General features: G+C 38.3%; 1 protein-coding gene across 14 annotated transcripts in view; it reads left to right on the top strand.

Moving 5' to 3' along the window:
* The window catches only part of NUMB (NUMB endocytic adaptor protein), a 159,104-nt gene that overhangs the window by 134,609 nt on the left and 8,110 nt on the right, over positions 1-16,385 (top strand). For 13 of the 14 annotated variants that reach the window (XM_061429368.1, XM_061429367.1, XM_061429366.1 and 10 more), the window contains 3 exons: positions 9,546-9,620; positions 11,689-11,829; positions 14,518-14,722. In XM_061429368.1, coding sequence (XP_061285352.1) covers positions 9,546-9,620; positions 11,689-11,829; positions 14,518-14,722 — 421 coding nt within the window. Of the gene's footprint in view, positions 1-8,453; positions 8,572-9,545; positions 9,621-11,688; positions 11,830-14,517; positions 14,723-16,385 lie in introns of all 14 variants that reach the window. The other variant, XM_061429374.1, reaches the window with a different exon arrangement.

The following is a 16,385-nucleotide window of genomic DNA, read 5'->3' as shown; positions in this document are numbered from 1 at the left end:
TTTACTAATTTGGTTTTTAAGTTCTTCCTCACTAAAACATAAGCTTTCTGTGGACAGACCTGTTTTGTTCCTGGCTGAGTCTTTAATGCCTAGAATAGTATGTGGTCCATGATGGCTACTCCAACGTGTCTGAGTGAGTGAATGTCAGATGCACCACTTGCAAGTTCACCCTGTAGTAAAACCAGACAGGTTTAAAAAAAAGTTAGCAAATTGTGTAACAATAACAAGTACTGCTGGAGCAGAGAGGGAGAATGAATGCAAGAGATTGTGTTCAAGGCTTCTGAGAGGGGATGATACTTAAGGTTGAGACTTAAGACTATGAGTTCCAGTTACACTAAGAGGAGAAAGGCATAGAAGGAGCAGCATTAACAGCCACTGGGGTGAGGAGATCATTCATTCATTCACCCTAGGTATATATGAAAGGAGACAGAAGGTAAGACCTAAGTTTATGGTAAAGATGACCATGGTGGGGGGGGGGGGTCTTTCACTGTGAGAAGAGGTGTAATGAATTTGGTTTCAGACAGGTTGAATTTTAGGTCCCTGTGGAATTTCCACTTTTTCTATTATATACGTTTGAAATATGAACTTAATATTAGAATAATTTCTGTTCTAGGTTCCTTCTTCCCCTCAAAAAGTGATTTGGCATACTGGAAGAGCTCAATTGCCTCAAAAAATCTGTTTTGTTGTTTGGTTCATGACATTGTATCATCCTTATTTTTTCCTGAAAGCCTTTAAAGGCCCTTCTCACTTAAGAAAGTGCAAGATAAAAGTTACTGTATTTTTAATAAAGCAGCCATTGGAGATAGTACCAGTCTCAAATTCTATAGAAAGTTGTGTTTTTCTTTACTGCTCTTTCCTTTGAAGATACATACTGTATCTTGGAATTTTAAGACAAAATTTGTTCATTACACAGTCTGTTCAGAAATTAAATGTCATCTAATAGATTTGAAGGCCCTTCTCAGATTTTTTTTTAAAAAGAAGTTGTCTTGTTCACTCATTACAAGGCACTCTGTGCCATGGTTGCCTGCTAATATGTTATTACACCATAATGACTGGGTTATCTCTGTGTGTAGGTGTGGCAGAAAGACTGACCAGAGATTCTTTACATACTGGGTACCCTTGAAGACCTCTTTGGTGTGTAGCAGAAAGAGCTCTGCACAGTAGAATGGCATATCACTGTTGCTCAGAAAGAGTGACTTGCTCTAATCTTCCTGCCCAAATTGGCCTTGTTTGCTGCTGTTGCTTCTTAACATTTCATAGCTAAGCCAAATTACGCTTCTGTGTGTCTTTATAGCATTCCTTTGCTTTGGCTTACATTAGAACACCTTTTGCTCTTATCGTATTCTCAGCACAATTGTTTTGCCCCCAATATTACTTCCATTTATGTTGATTAATTGCATGTTCTTATTTCAGTGTTGGCCTTGGGAATCACAGAACTTTAGAGTTGGACTGCACCTGAGTTCAGGTCTCAGTTAATGTAATAATTTATATATATAATATTATATATTATAATAAACTAGTGGGATATAAGGATATTTGTTTTAAAAAATAGAAAAGAAAAAGAATTCAGGAGCAATTCCAAACAGATCTAATATTTCAATATAATGAATTGTCCTTCCAAAACCCTTTTATAAAGTTGTATTGTTACAAATCCATGTCCATTTGTTTACATATTGTCTGGCTGCTTTTGTACAGCAAGGCAGACTTGAGTAGATGACACAGACTATATGGCCTGCAAAGCTGTAGTTATTTGGTATCTGGTCCTTCACAGAAAGTTTCCTAATCTGTGATTTAAACAGTTTAGAAACTTAATTTTCCAACTGGAAATCTGAAGTATTTCCCCAAATAACAACAATATGTATAACAAAAGAGTGACTGTAAGAACCTGTCAACATCCTGAGAACCCTACCAACTTATGATCTCCATCCTTGAAAAAAACTTTCTGAAGTGGTATTTACTTAAAAAAAACAGCAGGCAGCTGGACATAAGTAGGTAGATGGCAGTTCTTTATTGTAATTAGTTATTTCATTGCTTTTTATTATGAGTAGCTTTGATATTTAGGAGAAAATGATCTTACAGTGTACCGAGCTTATTTAGTTACTATTTCCATATCATTTTTGCAACCAGTTTGTGTTTCTTCACTAGTAATTTCATGTTAAGATTACTTGTACATTTCTCTTACTTGCAAGTTCAAGTTTCCTGACTTAGTAATTTGTAATCAATTGATTTCCTGCTGTCCTTTTCTCCAATGTCAGAGTCTGCTTAATTTCTGTACTGGTTTGTATCTACCTGTAATAAAAGATGTTTAAGGGAAATGTTAGTTTTAAAATTCTGAATTGGATATTTAGAGAGTTGAGTGGTTACTTGAAATTATTCTTAATTTGACATTTTTCACTCATAGGATAGCCTGATCCTTCTTAGATTTCACCAATTTAAATTCTCAGTTACTGAAGTTCTGTTCATATTAGACCCATTTTCTCTGCTTGAATAATAAACAGGTTTCTCTTTTCTATAAAATTGTATTTTTTTATGCACTGACACTAGTCAGTGTGAATTCTACCTATTACCTTGAAATTATCATTAAAATAGAAAGCACTGGAACCATGGTGATAAAATAATTCTTAATTGTCATATATACATTACCCCTATCACATTTTTACTAGTGTCTGAAGTATTATGTAGTCTTTTTACGGGTTGTGTATGTAACTAAGATGTATGCGTATTCTACATTTCGTACTTACTCTGGGTTATCTCTTTTTTCAGTCCTGTGGTTAGCTAATTTTAACCTTATCTCCTAAGGTAATTTGCTTAAGTAGACAGTTTCAGGGCAAACAAAAGGAAAACTTTCATTTTCTCTCTGTGACTTTCATCATTTTCTAAAAAGTGATTAGGAATCTTAGTTTATATTACCAGAATGAAAAACTCTAAAAAGTTGACGGATAGTTTAGAAGCACTGCTACTATAGAGTTTGTGAGAGGAAGTTTGGACTTAATTTCAGCTGCAGGTGTGTCTTTGAGTATTAATATCTCAGTCCCTTATTGAAGTAATCATAATGTGGCAAACTGTACTGGCATCCAAGAACTGGCACTTAGATGTATGAACAAGTGGAAAAATTCATATTATCTGTTTTCATCCCCTGTTTAGAGTAGTCAGAAACTATGAAATATGACAAATACAGTGCTTCACTGATGCATTTAGTACAACACTGTAAAGATTAAAGACACCTCAAAAAGCAGAGATATTTTCATAGAAGTCTAATTGGGCCAAGAAAATATTTCCTTGTGTGTGATAAGGAGACTAAATAGGGAGCAGTCCTGTTCTAAAATGATCTTTTAGTTTTCCCACCTTCAGTCTCCCAACTTTGAAGTAGTTCTGTCTCTTGCATCAGATGCTGCACACTGTAGGCTACTGTTGCACAATTAACATATTGATAAAATTGAAGATTCAGATTTCTTACACAGGATTCTCAGTACTGTTTGGCAGCCTTATATATCACTGGTTTAACTGTCTCCTCTTTCCTATAGCAGATATTTAGCAAATTTATCCCTTCAACAAATATTTCTTAAACTCCTGCTCTGTACCATGCATTGTTCTAAGCTCTAAAGATACAGCAGTGAACAATAAGTATGAAAAAAAACCTTGCCTTCATGGAGCTTACCTTCCAGCAAAATAGTAAATACTACCCATTTCAGTTCAGTCGCTCAGTCATGTCCGACTCTTTGCAACCCCATGAATCGCAGCACGCCAGGCCTCCCTGTCCATCACCAACTCCTGGAGTTCACTCAAACTCATGTCCCTCGAGTCGGTGATGCCATCCAACCATCTCATCCTCTGTCATCCCCTTCTCCTCCTGCCCCCAATCCCTCCCGCATCAGTCTTTTCCAGTGAGTCAACTCTTCACATGAGGTGGCCAAAGTACTGGGGTTTCAGCTTCAGCATCATTCCTTCCAATGAACACCCAGGATTGATCTCCTTTAGAATGGACTGGTTGGATCTGCTTGCAGTCCAAGGGACTCTCAAGAGTCTTCTCCAACACCACAGTTCAAAAGCATCAATTCTTCGGTGCTCAGCTTTCTTCACAGTCCAACTCTCACATCCATACATGACTACCGGAAAAACCATAGCCTTGACTAGATGGACCTTTGTTGGCAAAGTAATGTCTCTGCTTTTGAATATGCTATCTAGGTTGGTCATAACTTTCCTTCCAAGGAGTAAGCGTCTTTTAATTTCATAGCTGCAGTCACCATCTGCAGTGATTTTGGAGCCCCCAGAAATAAAGTCTGACACTGTTTCCACTGTTTCCCCATCTATTTCCCATGAAGGGATGGGACCAGATGCCATGATCTTAGTTTTCTGAATGTTGAGCTTTAAGCCAGCTTTTTCACTCTCCTCTTTGACTTTCATCAAGAGGCTTTTTAGTTCCTCTTCACTTTCTGCCATAAGGGTGGTATCATCTGCATATCTGAGGTTATTGATATTTCTCTCAGCAATCTTGATTCTAGCTTGTGCTTCCTCCAGCCCAGCGTTTCTCATGATGTACTCTGCATATAAGTTTAAATAAGCAGGGTGGCAGTATTCAGCCTTGACGTACTCTTTTTCCTATTTGGAACCAGTCGGTTGTTCCATGTCCAGTTCTAACTGTTGCTTCCTGACCTGCATACAGGTTTCTCAAGAGGCAGGTCAGGTAGTCTGGTATTCCCATCTCTTGAAAAATTTCCCACAGTTATTGTGATCCACACAGTCAAAGGCTTTGGCATAGTCAATCAAGCAGAAATAGATGTTTTTCTGGAACTCTTGCTTTTTCGATGGTCCAGTGGATGTTGGCAATTTAATCTCTGGTTCCTCTTCCTTTTCTAAAACCAGCTTGAACATCTGGAAGTTCACGGTTCACGTATTGCTGAAGCCTGGCTTGGAGAATTTTGAGCATTACTTTAGTAGCGTGTGAGATGAGTGCAGTTGTGCAGTAGTTTGAGCATTCTTTGGCATTGCCTTTCTTTGGGATTAGAATGAAAACTGCCCTTTTCCAGTCCTGTGGCCACTGCTGAGTTTTCCAAATTTGCTGGCATATTGAGTGTAGCACTTTCACAGCATCATCTTTCAGGATTTGAAATAGCTCCACTGGAATTCTGTCACCTCCCCTAGCTTTGTTCATAGTGATGCTTTCTAAGGCCCACTAGACTTCACATTCCAGGATGTCTGGCTCTAGGTGAGTGATCACACCATTGTGATTATCTGGGTCATGAAGATCTTTTTTGTACAGTTCTTCTATGTATTCTTGCCGTCTCTTCTTAATATCTTCTGCTTCTGTTAGGTCCATACCATTTCTGACCTTTATCGAGCCCATCTTTGCATGAAATGTTCTCTTCGTATCTCTGATTTTCTTGAAGAGATCTCTAGTCTTTCCCATTTTGTTGTTTTCCACTATTTCTTTGCCTTGATCGCTGAGGAAGGCTTTCTTATCTCTCCTTGCTATTCTAATACTACCTAAGCATTGGTTAAATACGGGCAGTTATAGTTGTTGATGGGTATGTCTGTTTATTGAATCCTCATCATAATCCCATGAGGTATGTGACATTATTAACATCGTTATGCAGAAGTGGAATCGGAAGCATAGAGAGGTCAAGTAATTTGCCTTTGATCATACTAATAAATGGCAGAACCAGAATTCACACTCAGACAACAGCCTGGTTCCAGAGTTTGTGTAGTCTCTGTACTATACTGCCCCAATACTGCTGTTTAAGTCTTTACGCTCTTAAATCTGCCTACCTTTTTCTCCCTAGCAAAGTAGATCATCTCATCTCCTGATCAGATGAATTTGTGGCTCTTTGAAGTAAACTTCCTCAACTTGTCACTCACTCCTTTACTAATCTGTCTTCATTTGTACTCGGCTTCACTCCATCCCTCTGTTTCAAGGAAGGGACATTTCCTTTCCCATCTAAAATTTGTATTCTGGCTTCATCCTATTTCGCCTCCTTGACGACTTTGTTCTCTACATTACTCTTTTGGGGCTTTAGTCTCCATCTTTCCACAGGCTTTTGTCATTCAGCAGATAAGCATTATCTGTTGTCGTTGGTGAAAGTGTGTCTTACTCTTTCAAGAAGCTTTGTTGTTGGGAGAAATTTTTAAGTTTATTAATGTAACAATAAATGAACACTAATTGTTTATTGCCCTCTTTAAATTCCAGGTGCTTATATAACTCTGGTCCTTTTACCAACCCCACAGATCCTTTACAGATGAGGAAGTAGAAACTCAGAGGACTCTGTAACTTCCTTAGCTTATGAATAGTGGCATTGAATTCAGACTTGTATCTGTCTTACTCCAAAATCCATTCTATTTCTAGTATAGCACGTTAGTTTACCACAATTTTTAAAGGACCTCCCTTGATCCTCTGCCTGTCCCCTGATGCAGTACAGCTCTTTTTTGTAGGAAAGCTTTTTTAAAGAAAGTATTTAATATATGTAGACTCTTCTTGCCTTTCATTTACTTCTCAACCCATTCTAGTCTGACTTCCACTTTTTTAGATCCTCCAGAGAAACTGAACCACAGTCTCTTTCTCTGTCTCCCTCCCTCCTCTGTCTGTCTGTCTTTCTCTCTATGTGTATACACATACAGACCAGTAGGCTGGAAATTCAGGCAGAATTTCTTCTCAGGGAAACCTCAGTTTTACCCTTAAGGCCTTCAACTGGCTGGATGAGGCCCACCCATATTATCAAGGGTAGGGTTATCTCCTTTACCTAAAGTTGCTGCTGCCCTTCAGTCACTAGGGAAAGGGAAAGTGAAGTCGCTCAGTCATGTCTGACTCTTTGCGACCCCATAGACTGTAGCCTACCAGGCCTCTCTGTCCATGGGATTTTCCAGGCAATAGTACTGGAGTCAATTTCCATTTCCTTCTCCAAGGGATCTTCCTGACCAAGGGGTCAAACCTTAACCACTGAGCCACCTGGGAAATCCTTACCTAAAGTTAGTTGATTGTAAATGTTAATCACATCTGCAAAATACCTCTATAGCAACATGTAGGCTAGTGTTTGATCAAACAACTAGGCAAACATAACCTAGCCAATCTAAAAATAAAAATAACCAGCCACCTCAACCGCTGTCACTCTGTGGTGCCTTACTCATCGCTACATCCAATGGACACGTTTCACATCTTTCCTTACTTGGTCATTTTACAAAATTTGACATTTTGGACCACAAATTACTTCTTGAAACTCCTCTCCATTGGTCTCAGTGATGCTAATCTCTCTACATTCTCCTCACTATTCCTTTTCTGATATTTCATTTCTTGTCTCCCAATTCCTTAATTATTGATATTCTCTCCTGTCCTTGGCCCTCATATTGCTCCCACGATTGATGTTTCCCAAAACTAAAATTCCATCTTAAGAGTTCTCTACTGAATTTAGATCTGTATATCCAATTGCCTGGATGTTGCACACACATCTCAAACATTGCTTGTCTAAAACTGGAATCCTAGTCTCCCCCTCTCAAACTTGCTTCTGCATCTCTTCTGTTTTCTTAGTTTGTGGTACCCTCTCCACCCAGTTACCCAAGCCAGGAACAGAGAGGGGTCTTCAACATTTCTCTTATATTCACCATTTCAGACTTCTCATCTCCAGCCCTATATCTCACTCAAGAGAGCACAACCCTCATTTTCTCTCACCTGGAATCTTGTTGTGGTATTTCTACCTCCTATCAGTCTCTTTCCAACTCCTCTACAGTGCTGCCAAAGTGATATTTAAAAAATGCAAATCTGTTTAATCATGTCCAAAATACTTTTAGAAGCTCCTAATTGCTCATAGAATTAAGATAGAATTCTTTAGCAGGTATACACAGTCCTCCATGTCTAGGTCTTTCCTGCTCTTTATATCCCACTGTGCCTCCCCACTTTGAGGCCGCACTGAAGTATTTATAGGGCCCAGATTTGCTCTGTTGTTTGCTTCCATATCCTGTACTGCTGTTTCTTCTGCCTGGGATGTCTACTACCTCTATTACTTCCCTGCATTCCTATTCCTACCTGGGGCATCTAGAAAAATTATTTTAGTACCCAATTCACTCTTCAGTTTTAAAAAGCCTTCCCCTAATTCCACAAATAGATTTGACTGTGCCTTGTTTCTGACATTGTTACAAACTGTTTTCAGCTCTACTAAAGCACTTGAAAGCATTAATCACTCAGTCATGTCTGACTCTTAGTGGCCTCATGGACTGTAGCCCACCAGGCTCATTTGTCCTTGGGATTTCCCAGGCAAGAATACCGGAGTGGGTAGCCATTCACTTCTCGAGGGCATCTTTCCAACCCAGGGACTGAGCCCAGGTCTTCTGTATTGCAGACAGATTTTCTACTGTCTGAGCCACCAGGGAAGCTATAGCATTTACTACTGTATTATTTATTTTTTATCTGAGTGTCGCCTTTCAGTGGACTGTGAACTCAAGTATTTCTATTGCCCGGTATGTAATAGGCTCTCATCAGATTTGAGGTGATGGTGGAGTTGGAGCCAGAGTGGATTACACATTTCACTTAAATAAGGCCGTGCTTTATTGAGGAGTGCTGGGCTTGGACATGTAAAGTGGAGAATGGTAGGCATTTCTTTATCCTCCTTTGTCCCTCCCAGAGTAGTACCAGATTTCTTTTGATCTATACTTTCTTATGATGTTTTGATACCTATTCTGAGCCTTCACCTTGCTTTTATTTTGTTTGTATCCTTGGAGCAAGTAAAAAGAAAGGAAGCTGCTAAATTGCTATTAGAAACTCCCCTGTCCCATTTTCATTCCATCACAGGAGAAATCATTCATCAGCTTGTTCTCATGTGACTTGTGCCAAAGCTTTTTCTCAGCCAGCAAAAGGAATTTATATTATAATGACAATATTTTTCCAGGTTTTTTAATCCTCCTATGTCCCCAAAATGTCTGTCTGCATTTAATGTCAAATTAAAAACTAAAGCAGTTCTGTGTTAATCCTGGGAGAATAAGTAATGCTTTTTAAAGATTGCTAAAGGAATCATGAAGATTTCTTGGGTTTTTAATATGAAAATTTCAGGTGACCAAGGGCACAGCCATACACATTGGGGTCAAAGTATAGTAGAATGGTCAGCATCTCAATTTAGACTTACCTATTACTTTCTACTCTGAATACACTCGTAGAAGCTACTTGTGGTGTAACTCCTTATGTATTTAATATTTATCTAACTCTTGGTTTTCGTGGTTGAGTTTTGAAATGGGTGAAGAATCTACTTATTCTTTGCCCTTTACGGAATGTGATATCTTGGTTTTTATTCCATTTATCCTCCTTACCCTTTACTTAATTTTACCTTATTGTTTTGCTTTGTGTTTCTAAAATAATGGCTTTGGCTTGTTTTTTCTTGAATGTTTCTGCAGTTTGATTTGAGTATCTGGCTTTGGGCACCCCTCCTGAACCTTGGACTCCATCTATACTTGTGACTTATGGAAGGCAGAAGTCAGTGTTTTCTATGGAATATGACCTTTTTTTTTTTAATATTATATATGTGTGTGTCTCTCCCCCCACCCTCTTCTTTTTTGGTTTCTCTTAAAAGACTGGAAAGAAAGCTGTTAAGGCAGTCCTGTGGGTATCGGCAGATGGACTCAGAGTTGTGGATGAAAAAACTAAGGTAAAACTTTCATAAGCTTAAATGTTACTATTCATATGTTTTTTTATCCCTGTGATCAAACATAATGCCATTAAGATGTTGTAGTCACTCTATATCCTTCCACTTTGTCCAAAGTACGATCTTCTGAGAGACTGGTTAATGTTCAGAAAACCAATTTAGTTACTCATTTACCTTATGAAGAATAGAATTCTCTGAGCATTTTGTTCTACATGATACAGCATGTTTAGCTTACAGTGTATTTGCATTTAATGTTAAGATCTGAGTTCTATTTTTGTTCTGACACATTAAAAAAAAGTTTACCCCCACAAATTTGATGTAAAATACTATAGGCATTTTGCCACTGTTTAAAAAAAAAGAATAGACCACATCTAAAGTTTCTTCTTGTTCCTTAATAAAACACTATTTTTAGTAAGTTATATTTGAACTCATTAACCTACTATTTAACTGAAGACTCAATTTAAGTGAAATCTTAAGGACTAGTAAATTGCTCATATGAGTTAACATTTATTTAAGAGTCCACACAATATCTTAAATGTACATAGCACTTTGCATTAGAAAAAAATGATCCGGGACTTCCCTGCTGGTCCAGTGGTTAACACTTCACCTTCCAATGCAGAGGGTGCAGGTTCGATCCCTGGTCTGGGAGCTAAGATCCCATATGCCCTATGGCCAAGAAACCAGGACATAAACAACATAAGCAATATTGTAACAAATTCAATAAAGACTTAATTTAAAAAAAAAAGAAAAAAAAAGAAAAAGAAAAAAATGATCCTAAGTACCTAAATAAGAATAGACATAGACTCTGCCCTTAGAGAGCATAAGGTGTTACTTATACACATACATTTAATCATTAATTAAAACTTTCTAAGAGACCTAAAATCTGGAGAAATTTTAACAGAAGGCAGTTTAAAAAAAAACAAAAACTCAGATGTCACCTGAAGGAGAAGAAAGCCTAGCAGGCAAAGAACAGTTTTCATGCGTAGCTTACCTATTATACTTTAAATGATTTAATTTAGCTACTTTTTAATTCTTTTGACTTTTTTTTAAGAGAACTGGTGGTCTTAAATGTACATTATAGTTGGAAACAACTATTTTAATTAGCTTATTTTTAAGAACTTGTATAGTTTTCATTCGTGCTTTGGATGAAATTTGTTGTATGTGGAGGCTGTATCTTTAATTGCTGTACACAATCGTTATTACTAGAAAGTGATGTTGCCCCCTGGTGGTTACTTATAGCACTGGAATTAATTAATTCTCCCCACAGTGAATAATAGGAATGGATGACTTGTTACCGTGGTACCCATCATGCGCAGAGAAGAAATGTTGCAAAAATGCGAATGATCGATAAAGGGCTCCCGCTTAAGCTGTATCAGTAACTCCTGCATAGCAAGAGATACTGAAGAGGAAATGCATAGTAATCAAGGTTATGCAAAATAAAATTAGAATGAGCCAACAGAATTGCAGAACTTTTAAACGATTGGCAAGTTTGTTTGTGGAGCAACAGGAATGCTTTATAAAAGTCATTTTGTTTGTGTGCTTCAGCACTTCCAGCCACCACCTCAGCATCTAGGGATTTTAGGCCATTGGAACATCACACAGAAGCACCAAAGAGCCTCAGTATTTAAAAAAAAACATTTTATGTGATGTTTACATTATGTATATACTGTGCCATTCAGTGGTATTCAAAATTAAATAAGTTAATAAACACATAAAATTGTTCTGGAAATTATGTTATTGAGTGTAATTTATATGGGGATTGGATTATTGTTTGACATATACTGTAAAATTGAACATGGAATTTACCATTGTAAAACTAGAATCAGCAAGCATGTGTATTATAGAACATGAAGATGAGGTGAGGGAAAGAAACATCTGTGGAGAGTGCCTCTGGGGATCTCTTCTAGGTCAGATCCTTAGTATTCCAACTTCTGGCTCAGATAAGCTTTTCCGCAGCCCTGATGCATTAGATGTAGGGATTCTGTGTTGTGAAATGAACATCCCGTGTTTCTTCTGAGAAACTTGATTGACCTCTCAAGTCCACTGTTCCTTTGTGTTTCCCTTTTTCTAGGACCTCATAGTTGACCAGACAATAGAAAAAGTTTCTTTCTGTGCCCCAGATAGGAACTTTGATAGGGCCTTCTCTTATATATGTCGTGATGGCACAACTCGGCGCTGGATCTGTCACTGCTTCATGGCCGTCAAGGACACGGTGAGTCCAGTAGCCTGAATTGCATCATGACTAGCCACAGTCATCAAGCTTCTTCCCGGTTGGCTCAGCCAGTTTCCACTGCATTTTTAACAAGTATATGCTGTTACAGAACTTGTAAGCGCCTAAACGAGCCCGCTTTCACCCCTTTTATTCAAGCAGTTCACACTCTTGATGTAACCCCACCACTCACAGAACAAGATGGTTGGCTGAGATCCAAGATTATTAAAGGAAAGTAAAAGTGCTCTGGGGATGGTGGCTGCTAAGCTTTATAGAAAACTGTTCATGATTAGAACTGTTTTCAAGATCCTTACATGTATTTGCTAATTTGTCTGGGTAGAAGATATTGGTATTTGAAAGGTGCTTACGAATTCATTTGCAAAAAGACTCTACCACAAGAACTGAGTTTGGAGTATATTTTTAATTAAAAAAATAGAAATACTAAATTATGGTACAGTGAGCTGTGCTAGAAATTGTTACATGGTAGAAGTTTTTGGTTTTGTTTAGAAGTAGAGAATAATCAAATTTGTCATCTTTCATCTAAATTACCCAGAATTCTGATATGAAAAACGAGTCTCTTAGGTGATGATGATCTTAATTATTTAATTATAGGATAGCATTGAGTATGTGATTTCTGAGTTTTTAAAAGTCCAGACAGAGTAAGGCAGGGTAGCTATTCATAAAGGCTACAACTCAGTGAATTCTTGCCAAGGTTTAACCTGGAAAGGAAGTCGTGGTCATATTCTAATATTGACCAGAAGCTTTTTTAAAAAGCAGTTGTAAAAATAAGTATTAGAGACTCAGGCTCCGAATCAGATATGGGTTCCAGTCCTGTTTCTAGTTTTTACTAGCCATGGGATTTGAGCAGGTTATGTAACATTTTCTAAGTCTTGGTATCCACTTGTATAAGATGGAGATAACAGCTGTGAAGACTAAATTAGGTAACAAGTGTAAGCACTCTTAGCATAGGACCTGGCTCATGCTAACTGCTCCAAAATGGTGTCTGATATTGTTAAAGCTGCTCCTCCTCGATTTGACACAAGTGCTTTGAAAATGGGTTGAAGTAACTAAACTACACTTTCTTCCTCTCTCATACCGTAAGTCACAAAGCAGTGTATTTTGCTATTGCTACACTTGTAAAATCCAGAGTTTTGCTATATTTTAAAACCATTCTGTTGTCAAATCATAGTCCTCAGGCTGTTTGGTATCAAACAGTGGTTCTTCTGTATCAGAATCAGCTGGAGAGCTCATTAAATTAGATGACTGGGCCCCACCCCAGAGTTTTTTACTCAGTGAGTCTGGGATGGAGCTTGAGGGCAAGTCTGTCTTCAGGAACTTCTGCCATAAGGCTGAGCAGAAATAGTAAGCTTCTTTGGCCTATAGCTCTGTCCTTGTACTAGAGCTGTGCTCAAATGCAGATGGGTTCTAAAATTCTTTCTGCTCTCTCTCCTATTGCATGCTTCCATGCCTACCCATTTATCATCCTGCTAAGTAGTTACATGAAACTCATGTGGATTCACAAAGAATGAGTCTGTCAGTCTGTAAATGAGACTTTACAGTTTACCATCATGTGAAATCCTAGGGACAGAAGTGTCTCAGACGTTTACCTCTCCTTATGGTATCTGATATTGGCATATAAAATGCAGTGAAATTACTTACTCGGAGCCATATGTAGGAGCAGCTGCTTACATGGTATGATCTTGGAAACTCCACAAAAGGTTCCCTGTTCTCAGATATCTCTCCTCACTGTTAAAAGATGCCAGCAGTTATTGTATCACCTCTAACCCTTTTATTCCACAGTTAGGGATAGTGTTTAAAATACAGAAAACCCTGATTAAAAAAAAAAAAGAATCCATTGAATTTATTAAATTTACTCTAGATAATCCAGTGTATCTTTAAAACAATATTTAGTTTCACAAACCGTCCTCTCCTTCCACACACCAAAAATTCAGGCTTAGCTGTTTAATTCCTGTACAAGTAGAAAATGTAGCTGAAAACATGGTTTTATTTTTGCCTCTGTGTGGTTGGGAAGTAGAGTTGGGGTTTGAGAGAGCTGAAAAAAAATAGGGGTGGTATGGGAGAGAGCCTGTAAGCACTGAGGGCCCAAACAGGGCAAGAGAAGAGCATTCAGAAAGGGAGACTGAGAAGGCTCAGCTTTCCTGTACCTGATTCCTTCTTATCGCTGGAGTTGTATTTATCTGAAGTTTTAAGTCTGTGCCTTTTGTTCCTAGACATGTTGGCAGAAAATTTAAGCTCTGAAAAATGCCCTCTTTCCAGTTGTTGCTTAGAAATGCGTGGTAAATATTCCTATTATTCCCCTGCATGGCAAGTAGAGGTTTGGGCGTCAATACTTAGGGCCTGGAACTTTGAGCAGTGTCTTCTCAGCTGATGGCCAGAGCCGACACAAGTGACAGAGGAACCTATGACTAATAAGAAAGTGTTGGTGGCTGCTGACAGGGCCCAGGCTACCAATGGCCACTTTACCCGGTGCCTACTGCAGTAGAGGGTCATAGCATGATGTAAGGTATTATTCATTTAGATTAATTTGGCGTATTAATACACTAAAATCTAATAAGCTGGAGTTACTAACATTTTGCCTGTGTGAAAACAGACTTATTTGTGGTCCAGCTAATTTGTAGTTGTTGACACCATAACTGTAAAAACGTTTTTTAAACATTCTGTTATGTACAGGGTGAAAGACTGAGCCATGCTGTAGGCTGTGCCTTTGCAGCCTGTTTAGAACGTAAGCAGAAGCGGGAGAAGGAATGTGGAGTGACTGCTACTTTCGATGCCAGTCGAACCACTTTCACGAGAGAAGGATCATTCCGTGTTACCACAGCCACTGAGCAAGCAGAAAGAGAGGAGATTATGAAACAAATCCAAGATGCCAAGAAAGGTACAATTTGTTCTACTACAATGTATGTTTATTTAAAACAGCTTTTCCCAACAGGTTAATATTTGGAAGCTGTCAGGGGCATAGAGAACTCAGCAACATATGAAGACCTTAAGAACAAAGCTGAAAATCTAAACAGAGTGGCTTCAAAGTATTGACTCTGTCCATTAATTTTAACTACCTGGGGAAGCTGAGAGTGCAGTTGAACAAGTTGCAAAGACATTTAAAAGCAAAATTGGGAAAACCTGTATCCTGGAACAGATTTTTTTTTTTTTTTTAATTCTGATGCATCTGATCTCTATGAAAAGCAAATCCTATCAAGGACCTACATCTTGAAGGAAGTGCAAGTCCCAGGTTTAGGCTGCAAAGGACCCACAGATGGTGATACCAGGTGGAAATGCAGGCAGAGACATCTCAGTGATACTCTATTAGCTTATGACTGTTTAGTACTTTCATGAAAAAAGGCCACAGATTTTTGAGAAGCTGGCCCCTCACTATTTTCCCATAACCCCATTAACTTTAGTGTGTGGTTTTGCAGAATGTGAGTTTTTTTAAGGTACACTTGGCAGCATAGCAAAAATGCCTGTCCAAATATTCAAGTCACTCAGGAGGCTGTTGTCTGAAGTTGAGGCCAGTGTATTTTAGAACTGAGTGATAGGGCTTAGGGAAAAAATGCTTTGCATTCTTGTGTATAACTTGGGCTGAAACCCAAAACAAGGAGTATTTTTAAATTAAAAAGTTTGGTTTAAATATACATTAATATAATTTTGCTAATTTTTTACTATATTCTTTTAATTCTAAACCTGCCATTTTAGGTAACATCAGCTTCCCAGGTGGCACTAGTGGTAAAGAACCCGCCTCCCAAAGCAGGAGCTTTAAGAGACTTGGGTTCAATCTCTGGGTCTGGAAGATCCCCTGGAGGAGGGCATGGCAACCCACTCCAGTATTCTTGCCTGGAGAATCCCATGGACAGAAGAGCTCGGCGGGCTACAGTCCATGGGGTCACAAAGAGTCGGACATGACTGAAGCGACTTAGCACGCACTCATTAATCTAATACCCAAACAGCTTTTAATTTTTAAGCCAAAAAAAGAATATATGTTTTTATTTGAAATTAAAGTATTGATTATGATTTTTTCATTTCTTATCAACATTTGTGCCAGGATACCAAAGAATTAAAAAAACACAGTGCTATTTTAATTAGACAAATGAATGTGTATAGCTGTTATTTAATGTGCTTCAGTGATTTTCAGACTGGAAGCATATTCTTTGATACCACCAAATAATACTTTTTGCTACTACAGCAACTGCCAAAATGCTTGAGTCCTAGCATCTGCAGAGGATTGTGGGGAGTGAGGGGGAAGTAGAGATTGACCACAATGAGAGTGTGTTACAGCAGGTATTCACATGGAAACAGTCTTGTATTTGTTTGCTCCAATTTAAAATTTACTTTTGTATGCTTTTATTCAAGAGAGCCTGTTGTCCATGCCTGCTTTATGACTTAACATCTAATCAAACTTAAGTTTGTTTAGACCCTTGTGACTCTGCCACTTCTAAAGTCCTCTGTACCCCCCACCGGCCAGAAAGCAAGCAGACATTGCAAACAGTGCACCATTGTTCTTTAAAAGACCTTACATTAAGAGTTCATAGTTTTGTTTTTTTTGTTTT

Source organism: Bos javanicus, chromosome 10, assembly GCF_032452875.1.
Source record: "Bos javanicus breed banteng chromosome 10, ARS-OSU_banteng_1.0, whole genome shotgun sequence".
NCBI lineage: Eukaryota > Metazoa > Chordata > Mammalia > Artiodactyla > Bovidae > Bos > Bos javanicus.
Note: the sequence above shows the minus strand (reverse complement) of the source record. Positions and strands in the feature narration are given on the sequence as shown.